The sequence below is a fragment of the Tasmannia lanceolata genome, unplaced genomic scaffold (assembly GCF_043159265.1).
Source record: "Tasmannia lanceolata isolate RefF3 unplaced genomic scaffold, GAP_Taslan_0.1 ptg000007l, whole genome shotgun sequence".
In the NCBI taxonomy this organism is placed as follows: Eukaryota; Viridiplantae; Streptophyta; class Magnoliopsida; order Canellales; family Winteraceae; genus Tasmannia; species Tasmannia lanceolata.
In genome coordinates this window covers 7,649,319-7,675,153 of record NW_027518684.1, presented here as the reverse complement: position 1 = coordinate 7,675,153, position 25,835 = coordinate 7,649,319, and the positions used below count along the sequence as shown (strand labels likewise).

The window sequence follows — 25,835 nt, the reverse complement described above, 5'->3', positions numbered from 1 at the left end:
CCAGGCTATTTTCGGGTCGGGTCGATGCGGGTCGGGTAAAACCCGGCTCGAGTTGCAGCCCTACGTACGCCCCTAGTCACGTCCGGGTCGATGCTGAGTTCTCATTCGAGTGTCCAAGTTTTGCCTCCAAGTCCTTCATAACTCCTTTGACACATTAAAATAGAAAATTGACTCAGCAACATTTAGCCATAAATTATCAAAAGAAGTGAACTCGCACGATGTACAATTCATTTAACTTATCCCATTTTTGGACCAAAAGAAAAAAGAAAAAAAAATGAGATTATGGATTTATAGGTCATCATGACAAGTTCTATTTTATTTTTAGCTGAGATACTTCTCTATATAAAGAGTAGGTTGATGCACCATTTTACACAGACCAATCTAGAGAGAGAGAGAGAGAGAGAGAATGGGCAGCTTAGCGAATCTCCCACCGGCCGTAGAGAATCCCCCACCCGCTGTCGGGGAGATGGTGACTGTGCTTAGCATAGACGGAGGTGGTGTGAGAGGCATAATCCCTGGAACCATCCTTGCTTTCCTCGAATCCAAATTACAAGTAACTAGCAATCTATATTTCTCTTATTCTTTTTTTTTCAATGATCGACGATCAAAGATGATGATTTGTTCGGTCTCATTCGTGTATTTTATAAAGGCTTGTTCTGTTTCATCTTTGGTTCTAAGTGATTTAAAGTTTCATTAAATGGCATGATTTGTTATTTTTATAGGAACTTGATGGACCGGGCGTTCGGCTCGCCGACTACTTTGACGTGATTGCCGGAACAAGCACTGGCGGCTTGGTGACCGCCATGCTTACCGCCCCGGACAAAAACAACCGCCCGCTCTATGCAGCTAAAGACATTAATAACTTCTACTTAGAACACTGCCCCAAGATATTTCCTCAGAAGGGGTGCGTTTATCAATACTCCCTCCCTTTAATTCACGTATTTGCATGTATTTATTTCTACCTAGTTTTATAAGGATTCTGATTGAAAATCTTGGGTGCAGCTTCTTGAGTTCAGCTAGAAACTTGTTGGGTGCAGTCTTTGGACCTAAATATGACTGCAAGTACTTGCACTCTTTGGTTAGAGAGATTCTAGGGGAGACTAAGTTGCACCAAACCTTAGCAAATATTGTAGTTCCAGCTTTTGATATTAAGTATCTTCAGCCAGTCATCTTCTCCACCTACAAGGTACTAATATACATTCCAACCTTCATATTTCAGTGTTTGATTTTGAATCTCAAATTCTCTCCCGTGTCTATTCCTATGTCCCCATAGGAAGGCTCTGAAAATTCTACGATTTTGGTATTTAGGATATATAAGGTCTTGTTTGCCCACCTTTTGGGTGTCATTCACTAGAACCAATAGTCATTTCGGTGTCCCACATGGGGCCTATTTCCTCACCAATAACAGACTCTCTCTATTGGGTATCCCACAGTTGATTTCTTTCTTTTTTTTGTCTCAATGCCACATATGTTCAACTCTAATGTTAGCTTGTTATATAAATTTCAGGCAAAAAATGAAGTGTCTAATGACTTGTACCTCTCCGACGTATGCATCGGTACATCGGCGGCCCCAACATATCTTCCAGCTTACTTCTTCCAAACCCATGATGCCAAAGGAAATGTGAAGGATTTCAATCTAATTGATGGAGGAGTCGCCGCAAATAATCCTGTACTTAAAATCATGTTTGCTATGTTATCATGGCTTTCTTTCTTTCGATGTACAATTTTAAGTCATTGCAATAAAGACAATATGGAAATTTATGTATATTTTTCTGTTTATGTAGGCATTAACGGCAATATCGGAAGTAAGCAAAGAAATATTAATGAATAACCAAGATTTCTTAGACATAAAGGCTACGGATTATGGGAAGTTCCTAGTGTTATCTTTGGGGACGGGGTCAGCAAAGCAGGAAGAGAAGTATAGTGCAAATATGGCGGCCAAATGGGGATTTTTTGGATGGCTTTATAACATTGGGGCTACTCCTTTGATTGACTCTTTCTCACAGGCAAGCGGAGACATGGTTGACATTCATATCTCTGTTCTCATCCAAGCTCTCCACTCCGAGTGCAACTATCTTAGAATCCAGGTCTCTCTCTCTCTCTCTCTCTCTCTCTCTCTCTCTCTCTCTCTCTCTCTCTCTCTCTCTCTCTCTCTCTCTCTCTCTCTCTCTCTTGTTTTGTGTCTGACTTTTCAGCCAATTTTTTTCCACAGTCATTAAATTTATCTAATGTGGCTCTTCTCTTGGGAAAAAGTTGGCCGCGAAATGGCTTTCCATCGAAATTGCTTAGCAAATCCGAAAAAAGTTTTATATATGCATATTTTCAAAGTAGGCTTCAAAGCTTTATTTTCAAAGTCTTTTTGAAGGGATTTGCTCGGACTATTGCAGGAGAGAAAAGCCACGCAGGCTCACTTTCTAGCTTTGTCTTATTCATTTAATTGATCTGAGGAGGGGGTTCTCCCATGCAAAAGTCAGGTGCAAAATGGCTTCCACGAAATTGCGTAGCAAATCCCCTTTCTGAATAATCAAAGTTTCAAAGTTCTGAGTTTTATAAACCTTTATGGCAATGTCTAAGCCATTTTGAGGCCCCTCTTTTGCTGAATTTGTCTTAGAAGTTTAATTCAAATGAAGTAGCACTTCTCTTCTTAAAAAGAGGTGCTGCGGAATTGCTTTTGGCGAAATTGCCTTTATCGAAGAAAAGCCAATAGTATGTTTTCAAGAAGAAATAAATTAAACGTATAACATGAAAAAAAAATGCAAATTTTTGCTGACATAAGTTCTATCATTTGGGTATATAACGTTGTCTTTAGCTCGAATGGTGCTATTTATTTTCTAATTAATTCATACTTAATTAGTAAATGAATCTTTGCTCGAATAACAGGATGACACATTGGTTGGCAATGCATCATCGGTCGATATATCCACGACAGAGAACCTATTAAATTTGGTGGAGGTGGGCAAAAATCTTCTGAAGAAACCAGTGTCTAGAGTGAACTTGGAGACAGGCCTTTTCGAAGAAGCAGGAGGACTGATTGGAAATGGAACCAACGAAAAGGCCTTGATTCATTTCGCAAAGCTTCTATCCAAAGAACGCAGGCTCAGGCAAAAGAATGTGTCTCCTGCCTGATTCCAACGTTCTAAAGATTACATTATATGCTTAAATAAAATGTATGAGAGAAAATCCATGGATCATTGAAGATTGACCATTCATTAGTAGGTGCGATATGATTATTGTAAGAGAATAAAATCAGATCATCATTTGATTGATTAGCTTGTAGTTTATAAAACCAGCTTTCGTTTGGTAGTTAGGTTCAAGGTTATCTTTTTCAAATATTATTATTTTTATCTATCTCCTTGAGTGTTCTGTTCTGTATTAACTCATAAGAGATAATTGCATGGTAATCCAAGATTGTTGAGCAATTATTTTCTTAACAATTATAGTCAATTCTCAGATTTTTAGCACTATACTTGTGCCACATGTCTTGTGTGATTTGTTAATGATTATAAGAATTTTGGGAAGAAACTTATTTCCCTTAGCTTCGTGTCGGGTCTAGATAAAATGGGCACATAACAATTTTTACGCCCATTTTTGCCACATAGAATCGGGCATAAAATTTGTCTTGCACCCATTTTACCCATTTTACTGCCGGCAGAACACGTTATTGCTGAGAATGGTTGAAGAAGACTGAGTTATTCTCGACCATGCATTACAGACATTGAAGGAAAAGAAGGAGAAGCCAAATGAAAAAGGAACTCACTGATTCTGTCTAGGGGAGAGAAAGGTTCCTTAACGTGCAAAAGATTTAAAAGAGTGTCCTTCCCCCACAGGGAAGCAGTAAATACCACTTAATAAAGGAATGAGCTGTATCCTTCATCGTTATTTACATGACTATGAGGAGCTCTGCTAAAAGCACATTATCACCATTCTCACTTGAATTAGTTGACTTAAGTAATTCACAAATCATAAAATATGTTAACAAATTGTAAAAAACACACAGTTCCCTTTCGACAAAAATACATTCATTTAGGCCATGTTTGGCAAACCATGAAAAATTATTTCACGGAACATTTGTTGGCCCGATTGTGTGAGAGTGGCAAAGGAGGGAGAGGAAGAGAATTGAGTTGGCACAAGTAGGCAGCGTCAAGAATTCTTAAAAACTAGTGAAACATTACCTATTAAGGGCACGTTTGGCTACCATGAATTGCTTTTCATGATAAACTAGTGTCTCCAGACATGGCCTTAGAATTGATTACTTATTTTCCTAATTTTTAGGAGCTTTTCACTCCCATCCTCACCGGGCCCAACAAATGTTCTAGGGAATATTTTTTTTCATGCTGGCCAAACATGGTAAATAGTTTTCCTCTGCTTGGGAGAGGTCTCCATTCCTTTTTGTCAGCATTAACAAGAGGACCGGTTCATTCTCTCAATGTGTCTAATAGAAGAGAAGCAACGCGAAGCAAGACTGACTGGTTTGGTAGCTAGCTATATTATAGAAAATAACTAAAGTATCCCTATTTGAAGGGTCAATTTTCAAAAGAATGCCATGTCATTCATTGGAAATTTGTTAAATAGGGGCATTTTGATCATTTCAAATGAAAGCAAATAGAGGCAGCTAATGCCTGTTGCTCTAGCCTAATTACTTCTTTTCTTGGAAAACGTGGCTTGCAAGGAGGTGGCCTACAAAAGAAATGAGAGGTATACACATGTTTTTTGAGACTTTTTTTTTATCAAAATATGTGCAAAAGTCTCAAAACATGTGTAAAATTAAGGGGATGTTTTTTTCGCCCCCTATTGAATGATACACCCCACTGTTAACGTGAATTGTGGGCAGATTTTAACATTTTTTGACGTCAAATCATGTTAAAAGTTGGGCCTATCATCCCAGGGGATCATAACCCTAAAATTATTGCAAAATTAAGTTTCCAATGCACATCTTAAGGAGTGCCCTAAGGGCATGAAATTCTTCTCATTTTCTTTGTGAATGTAAATGGAAAATCACATAAATCTTGTCAGGTTCTTATGAAAAAAAAAAAGAAAGACAAATAGTAAAAGGGTTTTACTCACGAGTGCCCTAAGGGCACCGGTTAAGGTGCATTGGAAAAGAACTTTTCCAATCATTTTACACATACTTTCACACTTTTACACCCATTTTGAGATTTCTTTATAAAACATGTGTAAAATTTCTTTCCCAATGCACCCTAACTGGTGCCCTAAGGGCAGTCGTTAGCAAAACCCATACTAAAATACTGTTTTTAATATCTCCCATTTGTTCTTAAGTGCTTTAACCAAACATTTGGTATCCTCCTAATTGAAGGATGTTTGAGATGGGGCTCATCCTTTTACAATATTTCTCAACATTCATCTCCCTGTCATATCTTCAAAATCATCTCCACTGCTGTATATAGAACGAGTTGGTGGAGAGTTCCTAAGCATTCAAGATAAAAAGTTGGGGCTAAGATACCTCGGACCATTACCGGAGTTTCGTGGTATGATACGGTCGATTGAATTAAGGGATATGGTTGGGGGAGAGATTAACGAGTCTCACAGGAGTGAATCTTCGAAGAAGTCATTCTGAGAGTTGGCTAGATTGAAATCGGGGGCTAACTATGGGGATAAGAAGAGTGAGGGAGGTAAGAAGGGTTCTCCATTGAGTAGTGTCAAGTTAGGGAGAAAGGGGAGAAAGTACGTGAAAATTGGTTCCTTATGAAGACGTTATCATGGAATGTAAATGGATTGGGCTCTTTGGAGAAGAGAGCTCAAGTGAAGGAAATGGTTAAAAGATGTAAACCGAGTCTTGTACGTCTACAAGAAACCAAATTAGAGGTTATAGATAAGGTTACTGTTCGGAGTATTGGTCTCAGAGGTTAGTGGAGCTTTTCTTTTGTGGGATCAAGAGGCCTTTCTGGGGGGATTTTGGTTGCTTGGGAGGAGTCTTATTGGAAGGTGGTCGAGGAATGGAAGCGTAGTTTCTCCTTGTCTGTCGTTCTGGAAAGGGTGGAAGACGCCGTGAGGGTTGTTTTCTCTGGGGTCTATGAGCCTTCTCTAAGGGTGGAGAAAAAGGTTGTTATGGGGGGAGTTAGATAGGATTAGGGTGCGATGGTCCCATCCTTGGTGTCTAGGTGGAGACTTTAATGAAATTATATTTGTGTGTGAAAGGGTGGCTTGCACGAGGTCCAATAGAAATATGGTCTTGTTCGCTGATTTCATTTCTAGGCATGAGTTAATCGACCTTCCATTATCTGGGGCTTGGTTCACGTGGAATAGAGGGGAGAGTCATAGTAGGATTGACCGCTTCCTTGTGGATGAGCTTGGCTCCTGAGGTGATACAAAGAACCTTGGTTCATTCGGTTTCGGATCACTGTCCTATTCTTATGGATCCGAGGTTAGAATCTTATGGCACCCCGCCTTTTCGATTTGAGATAGCATGGCTCCAGGACCCGAACATGGAAGAAAGGTTGGGAACATGGTGGGCCTCTGAAAATTTTGAGGGGCCTGCAGACGTAAGAATAGGGAGAAAATTGAGATTTGTTAAGAAGATGTTGAAGGAATGGATTAAGGAGAAAAGAGTGTCTGACTCTTGCAGAAAGAATTGGTTGGAAAGTAGGATTGTAGATCTAGGCGCTTTAGAGGAAGAGGGATTGGGGAACATGGTTTCTAGGGAGGAGCTGGGGCTTTTTCGGGAAGAACATAAAAGTATTCTTCTACATGAAGAGATATTCTGGAGGCAAAAGTCGAGGGTCAAGTGGCTGAAGGAAGGTGATAAAAATACTGCTTACTTTCATGCTATTGCAAGTGCTAGAAGGGGTAATAGGATTGTCTCATTGATGGTGGATGGGGAGGTCGTTTTCGGAAAGGAAGATATTTTGAGTGCTATATTGAGCTTTTATAATGCCATATATACATCAGATGGTATATCGAAGCCTATTCTGAAGGGTGTGGATTTTAACCATTTAGAATGTGACCAGAGTAGGGAATTGGAGGATCCGTTCGAGATCGAAGAGATTGAGAGGGCTGCTTTTTCTTTGGGTAGAGATAAGGCTCCCGGGCCTGATGGCTTTTGTTTGGCATTTTTCCAATCTTGTTGGGAATATGTCAAGGGCGACCTTGTGGTGTTTTTTCATGAGTTCCATCACGGTATGGAGTTGGATAGAGGTACGGGGGCTACTTTCATAGCTCTAATTCTTATGGTGGAAGGTGCTAGTATGATAGCGGAGTTTAGGCCTATCAGTCTTGTGGGATGCCTTTATAAGGTTTTGGCTAAAGTTTTAGCGGAACACTTAAAGAGGGTACTTCCATCAATCATATCGGATTATCAATGTACTTTCATAGAAAAAAGACAAATCTTGGATTGCTCCTTGATTGCAAATGAGGCTATTGACTCGTATTGCAAACTTTGTAAGAAAGGCATACTGTGTAAGTTGGACATGGAGACAGCTTATGATAGAGTGGATTGGAGATGTCTGGATTACTCTCTTGAGCGTATGGGTTTCGGATGTCTATGGCGTTCGTGGATGAAGAGTTGTGTGTCATTTGCTTGGTTTTCTATTCTCATTAATGGATCTCCAAAGGGTTTCTTCAAGTCGTCTAGAGAGCTTAGACAAGGGGATCCTTTATCCCCTTTCTTGTTTGTCATTGTGGCGGAAATCCTTAGTAGGTTACTGGCGATGGGAAGTGGCCTTGATCTTTTTAGAGGGTTCAGGATCGGCTTGGAGGAGGTGGAGGTTTCCCACTTGCAATTTGCTGATGATACATTATTATTTTGTGAGCAGGAGACTGGGCAAGTGAGAAACTTTAAAGCCATTTGAGATGCTATGAGCTCATTTCGGGCCAAAAATCTAATTTCCACAAGTGTAAAATTTTTGCTTTGAATATTCCTAAGGAGAGGGCTCAGGAAATTGCTGTGATTCTGGGAGGTCAGTTGGACTCGTTGCCTTCCTTGTATCTGGGCCTTCCGTTAGGGGTTCGTAGACCGAATAAAGATCTGTGGGATCCTATAGTTGAGAGGATTAAGAGAAGATTGGGTTCACGAAAAATGAATCTTGTTTCTCGTGGTGGTAGGCTTGTGCTGGTTAAGGCGGTATTGTCCAATATACCTATATACTTCATGTCTTTATTTAAATGCCCTGTGAGTGTCTCCCTTAGGATTGAATAGATCCAGAGGAGATTTTTGTGGGGTGGGAATGAGGATAAGAGAGGTATTGCTTTGGTCAAATGGGAGGAGGTTTGTGTCCCCATTAAATTGGGTGGTTTGGGTTTAAGGAGAGTTAGAGATTTTAATCATGCGCTCTTGGGTAAATGGTTATGGAGATTTGGGGAGGAGCATGATTGTTGGTGGGTCAAGGTCATCAATAGTAAGTATGGATGCGATATGGGGAGATGGGAATCCTTGGACTTGTTTGCAAAAAAAGGGTTGTCGGTTTGGAGAGACATTCTAAAAATGTCTTTTCTTTTCAAGTCAAAGGTTAGATTTAGAGTGTATAGAGGTGATAGAATATCATTCTAGCAGGATGTGTGGTGTGGGGATGTGTAATATGGCTTCAAATAGCGAGGCCTTTGTTAGCGATTGCTTTGAGTTGAATGAGGGTGTTCTTGTGTGGAACCCGGGGTTTAGAAGATCATTTTTTGAGTGGGAGGTGGAATTGGTCTCTAGCCTGCGGGCCCTTCTTGAGGGATGTTATATTAAAATGAATGGGGAGGATAAAAGACTTTGGACTGAGGAACTTTCTGGGACTTTCTCGGTTAAATCTTTCTATGAAAGTATTATGCAAATTTCTAACCCTTCATGTTCGACAAAGGTATGAAAATTTCATTGCCCACCTAGAGTTTGTATCTTTGGTTGGGCGGTTTGTCGTGATATAATACAAACCATTAATTTTCTGAGAAACCGTGGTATGTGGCTTATTATCATTGCCCACTATGTCTGCAAGATGGGGATATGTGGATCATTTGTTTATGCATTGTTCGTTCACTAGGATCATATGACGATTCATCTTCATGAGATTTGGGATTTGTTGGGTTTTTTCTAAATCTATTCCGTCGCTATTGCACCTTTGGGGAGGGGTTCCTTGGAAGGAAAAAGGAAAAACCTTGTGGAATTTTTGTTTACTAGCCATGTGGTGGTCTATATGGAAGGAGAGGAACTCTAGAGTCTTTGAGGGGAAAGCCATGAATCCTCATTGGATTGACTTGAAGATCATCGCCTTGGTTATATCTTGGGTGAGATGCCTCCCCTCTTTCCGGTTTGTATCGGCTTTTGATCTTTGGGAAGGATGGAGGGAGGTGTGCTTTAGTGTTGAGGGGAGAGATCTTATTTTGCAAAGATGGGAGCCCCTGCTCAAAACATGTATGAGGTTAATTTCGATGGTGGTAGTTCCGGCAATCCAGGAGTGGGAGGGGTTTGTCACAATGATAAGGGGGATGTTGTGTGGGCATACTATGGATCTATTGGTGTGTCGGGCGGCACATTTTGGCATTTTGGATATTGATAGAAGGTTAATGGATCTGACAATTGTTGAGGGAGATTCATTAAATGTGATTCTGTGGACCCCGATCCGAGAGAGAGGTGGGGGACAAGCCCCCAGCGGCCTCTGGATCATCCACGCGTGGAGGAGATCTCTACCAAGGAACTCTCGAAACGGATGCCACCCTCATAGCATAGCACGAGTGACGATATAAAAAGAATGAGATACCTCTTGATCCAAAGATAAATCCTCAAACCAAAACGTACTTGAAATAAACTCAGAGTCGCCATCCATGGATAGGCCATGGAACCCAAAAAATAAATCCTCTGTGTAATGGATAACCGGAAATATATATGGGCCCATGCCTGATTACGAATGGAGAAGGTCCGAAGAGCACCCCAAATTCGTCCGAGTGCAAGCACTTGGTCCCTTATGCCATTTATTATTAACCTTGAAGAGTTTTGGGCGAAAATCATGTGAAATTGGAACAAATATCCCAAAAAAAATGTCTACCTAATCATGCATGACTTGGGGATGGAATAATAAGCATACACAAAATAAATGAAAGAAGTGTCACCTAAGCATAGCTAGGTTATGAGTGTCATGCCCAATGAGTGTTTAAGTTCTGGTGAACAAACACATGCATGCTACAGCTAAAGGTATAAGGTCTGCACAGGAAAGTAAGAAAACACAACAAAATACACAACATGACAAAACAACAAATCCTAGGACTCTAAACGATTTAACCCGAGTCTTCGGATGGTCTGATGTTCATCCAAAGAAGCTTACGTATCCCTGCCTCCCCAAGAATCAGAGTCACTTAGTTCTTCGCACCTATTCTAAACTATGATGCCTAAGACATCTAGACCTCTATCCTAGACTCGATCTAAAAGACCGAACTAGTTATTAAAGCTTCTTATGTGATTATTTAAATTCTAATGGATTGTGAATTTTAGGACACCCTATATGCCCTAACTAAATGCAGGTTAGCCCTAAGCTAATGCAGGTGGTTCCTACAACCTATGTGTAACTAGGTTGTGTTTCCTACGAAAAACAAAGGGCGGACTAACCCATCCTATTCTAGTCATCAGTCGGCGATGTGAATCGCCAACTGACCGGATGGAGGCGTTCCTATAACTCTAGGACAAACCCCTAACTCTAAAACAAGCACATAACAAACAAACAAACACCAAGGACAAACCCTTAACTCTAAAACTCTCTATCTAGGACAAATCCCTAACTCTAGAGGAAGAGCTTCTTGAAAACAAGGTTTTAAAGTTTTATTCAAAAAGAAGATTTTCGATACTATTTACAAAAGTCTGGTTAGACTTGGGATGAAGATCTGAAGCTGCACTACGTACCTCGTGAAAGAGGATTAAGCCAACGTAGTTCGAAACGAACTTTCCTAAACTACTCCAAAACATAACACATTACACTTTTTTAAGGTTTTTGATGTTTTCAAATGTTTTTGATGTTTTAAATTTATGATGTTTTTGAGTTTTCAAATATTCTAATGTTTTTGGATTTTAAAGCTTTTTCAATATTTTTGGATTTCGAATTTCAGATGTTTTGGATTTTTAAAATGTTTTAAGTGTTTTTGGATTTTAAAGTATTTTCACCCTTTTGGTAAAAAATCTAAGGGAATACACAAAACAACACCCTGGGCCAAACCCTAGGGCTAACAGGGGAAACCCCTAAACCTGGTAAACTAATGCCAAAGACAAGGAATTAATAGAATCTCAGGAGGTAAAGCTCTAATGAGACTATGCTAGTTTCTAATAAAGAAGAGTGACAACAGCTTCAAGGAGAAACTCCTAACTAATGCTACTAAAGAAGGGGGCAAATGAGTCAGAGACTCTAATAGCACTATTAGAAATGAAAGTAAATGAGTCAAGGACTCTCTAATAACACTACCAAAGCGATAAATCAGTCAAAGACTCTCTAATGATCCTACCAAAATAGGGCTACCGAGACAATGTATGTCTCTTAGTGTAACTCATTATGAGACCACAATGGTCTCCTAAATGAAGGGCTCTTCTATCTAAAAGATATCTAAAAAGACTGTGTTAGTCTACTAAATAAAGAGGGGAGCACTACTTGGACTGAGCAAGTCCCCTAAGAAAATGGGCTTGGGCTAACGCCTTCATCGCCATTATATTCCACGGATTAAATGAAAGGGTAATAGGACAATGAATGCAATCCCATTAATAATTATGATATAATAAACACATCTGATGCACAACATGTCAACAAATCTTGATGAAAGAAAATAGTAATTCATATTATAAGAGAAATTATGTATACGACCATAACCATTAAACACAGGTGAACTCAGAAATTGAGATTTTCTATTGACTTTAAGCTAAAAAAATGGACTCTAAGAACCCTTAACATTTCAACACTTGAATAAGCATTACAAAATTTAACAGGTTACAATACATGCTGTAATATGGCACACCATCTATCACCAATAAGAAACTGAAATTTTATGCCTCAAATTCAACTCAATATTCTTAAAATTCTTTGTGACTGGAATCAGTTTGAGGAACAACAGATCATAAACAAAAATTGAGACCTAAACAAGCATTTTACATGCTCATAGAGTATCACTGCTGCCCTGTTTCTTTAAGCAGGAAGAATATATAGGAAAAATTACAGCACAAAAAAATCATGTCCACACTTCAATTCAATTGTAATATATCATCAACCTTTCAGGCATTCTCACACATTATGCACCAAAGACAACACCACAAAGAATCCCCGAACAAACCATTGTCCATATCATGAATCATATGACAAAATTATTTATTCATACGAGGTGGGGATTATATATTTATGCAAGGTTGTAGTTCAAACCAAAATTCATCCACAACAGAAATATCCCAACCACTTCTCCTTATTTTCTCCTATGAAGCACTGACCCTACAATCGGCCCTTGCAATTTATTTTGAAATAACCAAAGCATAAACTCCCACCCCTTAGCCATTTGAGCAAAAGAAATGAATTATTGGTCAAGAATTCCACACAAAGCTCATATGTGCTCATTCACATCTCAGAAGTTCACATTCAAGCAAAACCTTCCTTCGAAATGCATCATAAACTAGTAAAACTTTTGTAGTGATCAAAGAAAATCACACAGATTTGATTCCGGAAATCTAAAACAATAAGTTCATCATTCAATATAAAATCAAGAAGAAGTACTTTCCTGAACTGTCTGGATATGCCAAAACATTGCAGGCCAATATCTGCTGAAATGTATGAACTGAATAGGGAAGGAGATTGTCACTCTACTCATGCTACTTTCACGCAAATATTCCATCTTTCCTTTATGGGAATTTCTCATTTAAAATTAGTGTTCAAACTTAATTAACCTTTTCAAAACAGAATATTAAGCCTTCTCTATTTAAATGAATTGCAATACCTCTATGCTCTTATTTTAAGATAGCTAAACATGATTTCCATATGATTACCTTTGATATTCACAAGGCTATCAAGAAGACTTAACAGTTCTCACAAATTTCATAAGGAAATGAATGGGTCCAACACTCACATTTTAATATTCTATGAACCATTCATACATTATCACATTCCACAAGAGTTTCTCAGAAGTCATTCTGAAAAAGAAATACAAACAGGTTGTGTAATAGCTGCAACAAAGTTAAATTGATAACCACATATTTAGTTTTTTACAGAGTTGCATCAGGCTATTAATCAAGAAAAATGAAGGGGAATCACAAAAGTATTATTATAAATGACAATTAAGGGTGTTAGTCTCCAAGGGAAAAACTCTAAGGAACAAACCCACAGATCACTGAAATAACATAAGAAAGACCAGCTAAAAGAAACATGCCATTCTTGGACTTGCTAAGGATTAGCTTTCCAATTGAAAATCTACATTTAGACTACAAACAACTGACATCCACTACATTCTTAACAGACTATGAGATCATGAATATATGACACACGTATTAACTTTATTAAAAATGTGAGCAAACATGAGAACAACACATATTATGGATAAACACATACCAAATGAACTCGGCATGGACATTACCATTACATACACATACATACATAAGCACAGGCTCACAGATATATACACACGTACTTACACACGGTCTCGTACACCTTGAAAGCTAAATGTAGATCACCAGGTAATCTGATGATGCGTTGAATGCTATATTAGATCTGTACGATTTAATAAATAGAGATAACAGAAAAGGTTTAAATCATGGAATTTTTTTAATAAAAATTAAATAAATCCCGAAAGGAAATGATAAGATCTTACAGAGACATAGCTAGATCTACTCAAATACGATCAAATTCGAAGATTCATAAATCCCCAGGAAGTAACAGAAAACAAATCCTATTATGAACAAACTAGATCTACATTTATTTAATAGAGGAAAAGAAAGAAAAAAAAATGAAAAATTAATTGGACTTACAGACGATGAAGAAGCCGAAGATTTGATCAATCTAGCTGAAGAAGAAAATGTAATGACTCCTTTTCTTCACCTTTTCTTAGAACCGATGAACACTCCTGATCTCTTTGCTTGAGAAGGTAATGATCTAGGGCTTGGTGTCACACATCATAAGATCCAGAAGAAATTCTCAAATTAAAACCAAATCTATCTAGGCAACAAGCAGATTTGAGTGTAGAACAACCAGATATGCATATAGCAAAAATTAAAACCAGCTGAAATGATCAGATGCTAATGAAATTATTGGAATCTGGAAGAGGTCATGTTCAACTCCAATAGAAAATAAGTTCAATTTTAACAGAGTTGAGCTGGTTTGAACGATGAAGAAATGCTCCAATCTAGACCGAGAATAGCAAATTTAGCCCATCACAAACAAATTGATACTCAAGGGCATTTAGATCTGAAATTTGATGCTATCAGAGGGACAGATCTAGGGTTCTAATGGATAAGGATTTGAAGGTTTGAGAGTTCAAGGGTTTGAAGGAAATAAAGAAGAATAGGATGGCTGTGAAATTAAGATGGTGGCTAAGGAAGGTTGAAGACGATGGTGGATGAAAGTATAAGCTGGAAAATGGCCAGATTCCGGCAAATGTCACCGGATTTGTAATGAATTTGGCCAGATCTGAGCCAAATCCGAACGGAGAAGAAGGTATGAAAGGGGAAAAATGAAAAATGCTATTTCTAGAAAAACTTACACAGATTTAAGGTGATAGGATTGAAGAAACTCCAGCGTAAATGATCTAGGAAGATGATCGGAACATGGCCGGAGCTCCGGTCAAACACCTTGGAGAAGAAGATCAGAAATCTCTCTCTCCCTCTCTCTCTCTCTCTCTCGCTCTCTCTCTCTCTCTTTCTGTAAAAATGAGAAAATGAGCTCCTCCTCTTATTTTTATTTTATTTTCTGCTTTTATATAAAGAGGGGCACTGACCGATATTAGCACTACCATTTTTAATAGGCTCACCACAAAATTTATGAGCGCATGATTACGCAAATTGTGATAGGCGCACAAACGAGTCGCGTCTTATTCCAAATTTGCTCTGCACCGCTCCAGGATAATTCACCCTCCTTATATATTTACACCGCGATGCCGCTCAAGGTTTGTTCACTGGAAAAACGTGCTCGGATCTCGACGAAATTTTGCAGGGACTCGGGTGGGACCCTAACCTAGCTTAGGGTGCAATTTGGAGTTCCAATTCCATGATTTGATAGGGTTTTTGCTTAATAATGTTAATTAGGGCTCGGTCAAAATGGGGTGTCCACAGATTCGTTGGCTGAAAGGTGGGGTGGCTCCTCCGTGGAGATTTCTTTCCATTTTTGATGAGATTGAGGACCTAACTGCGGGGTCCACTACCAGCTTTTAGCATGTTAGAAGATCGGCAAATGATAAGGCGGATGCGCTAGCTAGGCGTTGTGTTTCCGGTGGTTCTATTATGTGGTTCAACCACCTTCCTCCATGAGGAGGGGTTTTCTCTGTATTTTGTTTTTTCTTCATTCCTGTTTCTTTCTTGCTTCTTTTTGTATATATGGGTGGCCCATCTCAGCCTCCATTTTTTTGCTATGATATATATTTATTGCCATTCCAAAAAAAAGGCATTCAAGATATAAACGCACAAGGGGTTAAAACATGTTTTGAGGCTTTTGATTTCATTCTTTTTTTTACGAATTTCTAGTTAGTCAATTAAAGTCAAACTAAGTATTATAATTGTGTTCAGATGTTTTTTGTCTTCGGGAGAATTTATTATCTAGGATTTTTTCATCTTGATGCATGATAACTTTTTGATAATTTTAATAGCTTCTTTAGAGCTGGTTAAATACTATGTTGGACAAAACTTGCCCTTAATAAAACATGACCCATGTCTATGTTGTTTAGAGTTGTCTAGGACACAAGATGGATGCCCAAAAAGTCAAGGGATTGGACTAAATAAAAGTAGAACACGTGGGATGCATGCAATTATCCTGGAAAACGTGGCTTTCATGGGGCCTTTGCAGTTTAAATGTGAAATATCTATATTCATGTTTTACACTACACTTTTAAAAAACTCTCCTCCTGTTTTTTCTGGCCTGACTTTTCTTCTTCCGCTTGGAAAACGTGGCTTTCATAGAGCCTTTGCTCTTTGAATGTGAATTATTGTATATTTCTATTTTAAATACTGTTGAGGAACGTCCGCCCCGAGTCACGTCCGGGTCGATTCTAGTTTACCTTGGCTGAGTTCTCATTCGAGTGTCCAAGTTTTGTCCCTTTGACACATAAAATTGACTATGTCACTCGTTGACACGCGTTCATAGAAAAAATGACTCAACAACATTAAGCCAAAAATTATCAAAAGAAGTGCAACTAGCACGATGGACCATTCATTTAACTTATCCCATTTTTGGGCAAATCCCCACTTTGTACTACCAAAAGAAAAAAGAAAAAATGAGATTATGGATTTATTGGTCAACATGACAAGTTCTATTTTATTTTTAGCTGAGATACTTCTCTATATAAAGAGTAGGTTGATGCACCATTTTACACAGACCAATCTTGAGAGAGAGAGAGAGAGAGAGAGAGAGAGAGAGAGAGAGAGAGTTGTAAGAGTTTTTTCTTGTGGTAAGAGAGAGAAAGAGTTCTAAGAGGTTTTGCTTGTCGAGAGAGAGAGAGAGAGAGAGAGAGAGAGAGAGAGAGAGAATGGGCAGCTTAGCGAATCTCCCACCGGCCATAGAGAATCCCCCACCCGCTGTCGGGGAGATGGTGACAGTGCTTAGCATAGACGGAGGTGGTGTGAGAGGCATAATCCCTGGAACCATCCTTGCTTTCCTCGAATCCAAATTACAAGTAACTAGCAATCTATATTTCTCTTATTCTTTTTTTTTCGATGATCGACGATCAAAGATGATGATTTGTTCTGTTTCATCTTTGGTTCTAAGTAGATAAACTTAAGTATCTATAAAGGTAATATAATACATTTTCCCACATCTAGATTCAAGTGATTTAAAGTTTCATTAAATGGCATGATTTGTTATTTTTATAGGAACTTGATGGACCGGACGTTCGGCTCGCCGACTACTTTGACGTGATTGCCGGAACAAGCACTGGCGGCTTGGTGACTGCCATGCTTACTGCCCCGGACAAAAACAACCGCCCGCTCTATGCAGCTAAAGACATTAATAACTTCTACTTAGAACACTGCCCCAAGATATTTCCTCAGAAGGGGTGCGTTTATCAATACTCCCTCCCTTTAATTCACGTATTTGCATGTATTTATTTCTACCTAGTTTTATAAGGATTCTGATTGAAAATCTTGGGTGCAGCTTCTTGAGTTCAGCTAGAAACTTGTTGGGTGCACTCTCTGGACCTAAATATGACGGCAAGTACTTGCACTCTTTGGTTAGAGAGATTCTAGGGGAGACTAAGTTGCACCAAACCTTAGCAAATATTGTAGTTCCAGCTTTTGATATTAAGTATCTTCAGCCAGTCATCTTCTCCACCTACAAGGTACAAATATACATTCCAACCTTCATATTTCAGTGTCTGATTTTGAATTCCAATACTTTGAATATACCTTATATTTGTATCTCAAATTCTCTCCCGTGTATATTCCTATGCCCCCATAGGAAGGGTCTGAAAATTCTATGATTTTGGTATTTAGGATATATAAGGTCTTGTTTGCCCACCTTTTGGGTGTCATTCACTAGAACCAATAGTCATTTCGGTGTCCCACATGGTAGGGGTGGTTATTCGGTTAAAACCGAACCGAAATAACCGAGAAGGTGGAACCGAACATATTTCGGTTACTCGGATTTTGGAACCGAAACCGAAACCGAATTTGTGAGAACCGAACAGGACTGAAACCGAAAACCGATTTCGGTTTTCGGTTTTAACCGAGTAACCGATTAAAAGCAAAAAACTAGATGAAAAAAAAAAACATAAAACCCTAAAGCATGGTTATTAACATTTGTCAGAGGTTTCAAAGAAAATATATGAAAGCCTTAACCTCTAATAGATGAAAACCATAATAGATTGAAAACCTAAACCAAAATAGATGAGATGCATGCCCCTAAACCCTAAACCCCTAAACCTATAAACCATAAAACGAAAAAAATAGCTTCACAAATAGATGAAAATAGATGAAACCCTAAACAGATGAAAAATAGATGAACACTACTAACCTATGAGAGAGAGACAGAGAGGCGACAGGGAGAGTCGAGGGATGTTGATCCACACTTCTTCTTTTTCCTCTTCTTCTTCTTCTTTTTCTTGCCGATGGTTGTCATATGGATGAACTGGTGGAGACGGCGGTCCGGCGGAGTCGAAGATGAGGCCGTCCGGCGGTAGAGAGGAGAGTCAGAGAGGAGAAAAAACCCTAGCTGCTTTTGGGTTTGGTCTTTTGACTCTTTTGCACTACGATGATAAAAGGGAAAATCGAAATTAGGTTTTGATTTTTGAAAGACTAAAAATTAGGATCGTTATTTTTACAAGGGACAACCTCCTTGCATTGAATGATATGTACTGTATCATAAACAGGGGCTGTCCCAAGTGAAAATGGGGTTAGTGGATATCAAGTTAAGCAACTCATTAATTTCGGTTTTAGGTTAAACAGAATTTTTTTCCTCCGGTAACCGAAACCGAAAACCGAAAACCGAAATTTGGATTTTTGATAACTGAAACTGAACCGAACCACTCTGAAACCAAACCGAATTGACCGACCGAATTCGGTTCGGTCGGTTAATTCGGTTTTAACCGATTAATGCGCACCCCTACCACATGGGGCCTATTTCCTCACCAATAACAGACTCTCTCTATTGGCTATCCCACAGTTGAATTTTTTTTTTTTTTTGTCTCAATGCCACATATGTTCAACTCTAATGTTAGCTTGTTATTTAAATTTCAGGCAAAAAATGAAGTGTCTAATGACCCGTACCTCTCCGACGTATGCATCGGTACATCGGCGGCCCCAACATATCTTCCAGCTCACTACTTCCAAACCCATGATGCCAAAGGAAATGTGAAGGATTTCAATCTAATTGATGGAGGAGTCGCCGCAAATAATCCTGTACTTAAAATCATGTTTGCTATGTTATCATGGCTTTCTTTCTTTCGACGTACAATTTTACGCCCATTTTAAGTCATTGCAATGGAAATTTATGTATATTTTTCTGTTTATGTAGGCATTAACGGCAATATCGGAAGTAACCAAAGAAATATTAATGGAAAACCAAGATTTCTTAGACATAAAGGCTACGGATTATGGGAAGTTGCTAGTGATATCTTTGGGGACGGGGTCAGCAAAGCAGGAAGAGAAGTATAGTGCAAATATGGCGGCCAAATGGGGAGTTTTGGGATGGCTTTATAACAGTGGGGCTACTCCTTTGATTGACTCTTTCTCACAGGCAAGCGCAGACATGGTTGACATTCATAACTCTGTTCTCTTCCAAGCTCTCCACTCCGAGTGCAACTATCTTAGAATCCAGGTCTCTCTCTCTCTCTCTCTCTCTCTCTCTCTCTCTCTCTCTCTCTCTGACTTTCAGCCGATTTTTTTTCATAGTCATTAAATTTAATCTAATGTGGCTCATCTCTTGTGAAAAAGTTGGCCGCAAAATGGCTTTCCATCGAAATTGCTTAGCAAATCCCAAAAAAGTTCTATATATGCATACTATAATGCAACTATACATGTAGGCTTCAAAGCTTTATTTTCAAAGTCTTTTTGAAGGGATTTTTTCGGCAATCTAGAGTAGAGAAAATACATTTTGCAGCTGACTTTTGCAGGAGAGAAAAGCCACGCAGGCTCACTTCTAGCATATTTTTTCTTATTCATTTAATTGATCTGAGGAGGGGGTTCTCCCATGCAAAACTCGGTGCAAAATGGCTTCCACGAAATTGCCTAGCAAATCCCCTTTCTATCATTTGGGTATAGAAGGCTGTCTTTTGCTCTAATGATGCTATTTATTTTCTAATTAATGCATGCTTACTTACTAAATAGATCTTTGCGTGAATACCAGGATGACACATTGGTTGGCAATGCATCATCGGTCGATATATCCACGAAAGAGAATCTATTAAATTTGGTGGAGGTGGGCAAAAATCTTCTGCAGAAACCAGTGTCTAGAGTGAACTTGGAGACAGGCCTTTTCGAAGAAGCAGGAGGACCGATTGGAGATGGAACCAACGGAAACGCCTTGATTCGTTTCGCAAAGCTTCTATCCAACGAACGCAGGCTCAGGCAAAAGAATGTGTCTCCTGCCTGATTCCAACGTTCTAATGTTACATTATATGCTTAAATAAAATGTATGCGAGAAAATCCATGGATCATTGAAGATCGACCATTCGTTAGTTGGTGTGATATGGTTATTGTAAGAGAATAAAATGAGATCATCATTTGATTGATTAGCTTGTAGTTTAGTAAACCAGATTTGATTTGGTAGTTAGGAACTTAGGACAGATTATATCTTTTTCAAATTTTATTATTATCTATCTCCTTGAGTGTTCTGTGTTAACTCATTAGAGCTTATTGCATGCTAATCCAAGATTATTGAGAATCGGGTCTAGATAAAATGGGCACATAACAAATTTTACGCCCATTTTTGCCACATAGAATCGGGCATAAAATTTGTCTTGCACCCATTTTACGACCCTTACATCAAAAGAAACATGGGAAGTGTTCTTGAATCAATTCCTATTCGTTGATTTCTACTGTTTTAAAGTGAATATTTCAAGAAACGGCCGGCAGAACAGGTTATTGCTGAGAATGGTTGAAGAACACTGAGACTTATTCTCGACCATGCATTACAGACATTGAAGGAAAAGAATGAGCAGCCAAATGAAAAAGGAACTCACTGATTCTGTCTAGGGGAGAGAAAGGTTCCTTAACGTGCAAAAGATTTAAAAGAGTGTCCTTCCCCCACAGGGAAGCAGTAAATACCACTTAATAAAGGAATGAGCTGTATCCTTCAGCGTTATTTACATGACTATGAGGAGCTCTGCTCATAGCACATTATCACCATTCTCACTTGAATTAGTTGACTTAAGTAATTCACAAATCATAAAATATGTTAACAAATTGTAAAAAACACATTCATTTAGGCCATGTTTGGCAAACCATGAAAAATTATGTCACGGAACATTTGTTGGCCCGATTGTGAGAGAGTGGCAAAGGAGGGAGAGGAAGAGAATTGAGTTGGCACAAGTAGGCAGCGTCAAGAATTCTTAAAAACTAGTGAAACATTACCTATTAAGGGCACGTTTGGCTACCATGAATTGTTTTTCATGATAAACTAGTGTCTCGAGAGAGGTATGGCAGGTGAAGTGGCTAAATATAGTGTCTCCAGGTTGAGAAGTGGCTAAAAATAAGGAAAATAGTGCCTCTAAGTTGGCTAAAAATCAGAAAACAAAATACTCTACACAAAATTGGATCTGAATTTTTCCTCATTTTTTGCTACTTCTCCCCCTAATCTCAATCGTGCCCCTCAAATCTATTGGGAAAAAAATCCTACCAGACATGGCCTTAGAATTGATTACTTATTTTCCTAATTTTTAGGAGCTTTTCATGACCTCCTCACTCCCACCCTCTAAAGTCTCCCAACTCCTCACCTGGCCCAGAAAATCTTTTAGCGAATATTTTTTTCATGCTGGTCAAACATGTCTGCAAGATGGGGATCTGTGGATCATTTGTTTATACATTGTTCGTTCACTAGGATCATATGGCGATTCATCTTCATGAGATTTGGGATTTGTTGGGTTTTTCCAAAATCTATTCCGTCATTATTGCACCATTGGGGAGGGGTTCCTTGGAAGGAAAAAGGAAAAACCTTGTGGAATTTTTGTTTACTAGCCACGTGGTGGTCTCTATGGAAGGAGAGAAACTCTAGAGTCTTTGAGGGGAAAGCCATGAATCCTCATTGGATTTACTTGAAGACCATCACCTTGGTTATATCTTGGGTGAGATGCCTCCCCTCCTTCCGGTTTGTATCGGCTTTTGGTCTTTGGGAAGGATGGAGGGAGGTGTGCTTTAGTGTTGAAGGGAGATATCATATTTTGCAAAGATGGGAGCCCCCTGCTCAAAACATGTATAAGGTTAACTTTGATGGTGCGAGTTCCGGCAATCCGGGTCCAGCAGGAGTGGGAGGGGTTTGTCACAATGATAAGGGGGATGTTGTGTGGGCATACTACGGATCTATTGGTGTGTCTGATTCTTCAGAAGCGGAAGTGAGGGCGGCACATTTTGACCTTTTGAATATTGATAGAAGGTTGATGGATCTACAATTGTTGAGGGAGATTCGTTAAATGTGATTTGTTGGCTGAAAGGTGGGGTGGCTCATCCGTGGAGATTTCTTTCCATTTTTATGAGATTGAGGACCTAACTGCGAGGTCCGCTATCGGCTTTTAGTATTTAACCAGCTCTAAGTATTATAATTGTGTTCAGATTTTTTTTGTCTTCGGGAGAATTTACTATCTAGGATTTTTTCATCTTGATGCATGATATTTTTTGGTAATTTTAATAGCTTTTTTAGAGCTGTTTAAATACTAAAAGACAAGGAGAGTTTGTATCAACATCGAAATAGAGCAGTGCAAATATCAGGAGCCTGTATATAATACAAGGGATTCGCTAGGCAATTTTATGGAAACCCATTCCATGGGATTCGCTAGGCAATTCCGGTGGTTCTATTATGTGGTTCGACCACCTTCCTCCCTGAGGAGGGGTCTTCTCTGTATTTTGTTTTTTCTTCATTCCTGTTTCTTTCTTGCTTCTTTTTGTATATATGGGTGGTCCATCTCGGCTTCCTTTTTTTTTGCTATGATATATATTTATTGTCATTCCAAAAAAAAAGGCATTCAAGACATAACCGCGCAAAGGGTTAAAACATGTTTTGAGGCTTTTGAGTTCATTCTTTTTTTTAGGAATTTCTAGTTAGTCAATTAAAGTCAAACTAAGTATTATAATTGTGTTCAGATTTTTTTTTGTCTTCGGGAGAATTTACTATCTAGGATTTTTTCATCTTGATGCATGATATCATTTTGGTAATTTTAATAGCTTTTTTAGAGCTGGTTAAATACTAAAAGACAAGGGGAGTTTGTATCATCATCGAAATAGAGCAGTGCAAATATCAGTAGCCTGTATATACTACAAGGGATTCGCTAGGCAATTTTGTGGAAACCCATTCCACGGGATCAATTTTTTTGTTAGAATACAATCCGTTTAATTATCCTGTTTTTCTTCTTAATTAGAACCGTTCTTTGCGATTTTCACTATGGTATCCGCCCCTAATAAAACATTACCTGTGTCTCCGCCCCTAATAACACCAATGGATCACAAGATGGATGGCCAAAAAGGCAAGGGATCAGACTATATTATTTATTAATTAGATAAATGACCTAGAATTGAAAAGGAAGATATAAAAACATTGAAAGAAAGTAAAACATGCCACAAACAAAAACTACATTCGGCGAGTTAAGATCGTTCATTGCCTCAGTGTAGAACACCTGCTATGCATGCTATTATTTTAATAGCATTTTCCACACACAAAAAAAATGCAAAAAACTCACCGATCTTAAATTATTTTTAAGATAGATGATTTGCAAAAATCAGTAGCCTGTGGTTCTTGAAAAAGGTGATAGATTATAGCCTTGGAATATAGGTTCCCCTTCTCTTGTTGAAGAAGAGAGCAAAAAAAAAAAAAAAAACATGAGCATTGAACACAAAAGTGAGAAGACGAGAGAGGAGTAGCAGATCTAACGGAAGATTTCTGGGAGACTGGCAGTGTTTCCATTGCCATTACAACAACTTTGAATGGAGGCAAAGATGCAGAAGATGCCCGTTATTTAGATCGACTCGGTGCCCTTCACTAAGTACATCCCGGAATGTGGGGATTAGTTCCCCTGGGGAGCGGAGTTCCAGGGGGATTGCCGGACAAGTCTCGGATTTTAGACACCAAAACTGGCTCTGCCCTCCCTGTCAATACCTTAACTTCAGTTGGCAGAAGGAATGTCGTTGGTGTCGTCAGTGTAAATCCTCCCTGAAGTGGCTTCCTAGGTCCAGTTTCCATTCGGAGGTTTACATTAATGATGAGAACGATCTTTGGCCCGACTCGGGTAAAATATCTTGCAACAACAACTTAGGGTTTCAATCTTTATCTATTTCAGGCAAGGAAGTGGAGAATCGTATGGGTTCCCTAAGGGCTTGCTTGTTAGGGAAAAAAAGAACCGTAACGAATCGTTGCAGGATCTCTGGACTTGGGCGCAAATGTCTAGGGATATCCCCTCTTTAAATTGCCCTTCTATTTCGTTGCCAACTGAGGTTCTTTTTATGTTTGAATCTGAGTCTCAAGCCCTACATATTCTTGCTATGGGATCTGTATCCCTGGGCAATCATTTGCTCTGCCTCTCACCATGGAAACAGGATTACATCCACGGAGAGGAGGCCTCTTGGGTTCACTTCCATGGAATCCCACTGCACATCTGGGCTGTTTCAACGGTGGAGGCGCTAGGGGCTCTCTATGGTAGAGTTGTAGAAATTAAAATGGAAGGTAGCCATCAGAACTGTATGAGTTTTGTTTTGGCTACTAAAATTATAGCCCCCCGTTGGCATTTTCTTCCCTCCTGTATTAAGCTTAAAGTCTCAGATCAGATCTACACTGTGGGGATCGAGCTTTCGAAAGCGGTCCCTGATTCAATCTTCCCTGGGTCAGATCGTTATCTGTAGGAGGAACAACAGTCTCGGGTGATTGGGGGTTGCCTGTCTTTCGAGCCGTTGAACACTGGGATTTCAAATTTCAAATGTCCAGATCTGCAGGGTGGGGTTCATGAGAAAGACCTTTTCGTCTGCCCCGAAAAGTCGTTGCTTTGTCTGGTAGCTCCTAAACCCAGAATTTCTGCTCATAAGCGACAAGTAGCCTGGTTGAGCACGTCTACATAGTCAACTGACCTGCACCCAAGATCCAAGAAAATGTTTGGCTATAAAAGGCCTGCTAGAGTTTATAATGGTTTAAAGTCGGCGGCAAAGTGGCCTCAGTCCCATCACAATAAAAAGATGAATCACATGGTGAATGCACTGGCTTCGATCTCTGGATCAAGGACGAATAGGTTACTTAAGATCCTAAGATCTTTTGCTAAATCGGGTAGGATTGGCCCATCCCACGATTAATCTTCCGTGGTCATAAGTGAAAGGTCAAGGAAATGTTACCTCTTTTGATGTTCCTGCCTTTAACTCCCATCGCAGGTTTCCCTGGATGGGATGGCTCGAATAAATGTAATTATTACTAGTCTCTGTTAAAATTTCTTTGGGATACTTGGTTTGGCTGTATCCAAGTTACTAAAGAGGGAGGGTCAGGAGTTTATGCCCCAGGAATTATCCTCTTGTCCAGGGGGGAGGAAGAGGAGTCTTTACATGGAAATCATGGTGCTGAATTTAGTACTTCATAAGATAAGAAGAATGGTTTTTGATGAAGAGTTAGCAATCACTAACATGTTCATGATATCTCTGGAACTTTGCTGGAGGATAGGTGACGGCGGAGTAGACTATGGGAGGCTTCAAGAGAGGCGGCCATCTCTTACCTTGACGCAGGGAGCATGAGAGCGGCAACACAAGATGAAAGATCAACACAACAAGCGACTAAAATAATCTCGTGGGGGCTTGAAAACCCATGCCACAGTTTGGAGAAAAACTCCAATATAAAACGTGAAAGGAGCGAAGCTCCTTCACCCACGTGAACAAGCCAATGCTCTCTTCACAAGAGATGTCCCAAAAATAAACTTTATTCAAATCTCCCTTATTTCCTCATGCTATTACATTATATAAAAAAGGCCAAAATCTAAGAATAGCAACCCTAAATTCTTACCTAACTATTATTCTCAATCTTCTAACTAAAGCAACGTAAATAAAATGAAGAAATATCTCTAAAATAATCCTAAAATAGTAA

General features: G+C 39.2%; 1 protein-coding gene across 1 annotated transcript; it reads left to right on the top strand.

Moving 5' to 3' along the window:
• The first annotated feature begins 395 nt into the window (after positions 1–395).
• LOC143880898 (patatin-like protein 2) lies at positions 396–3,276 on the top strand. Its single transcript, XM_077383880.1, has 6 exons — positions 396–553; positions 723–904; positions 1,003–1,186; positions 1,508–1,669; positions 1,785–2,087; positions 2,881–3,276. Exons 1-6 carry the CDS (start codon positions 407–409, stop codon positions 3,124–3,126), a joined length of 1,224 nt encoding a protein of 407 aa, XP_077239995.1. The 5' UTR covers positions 396–406; the 3' UTR covers positions 3,127–3,276.
• Positions 3,277–25,835: the final 22,559 nt, after the last annotated feature.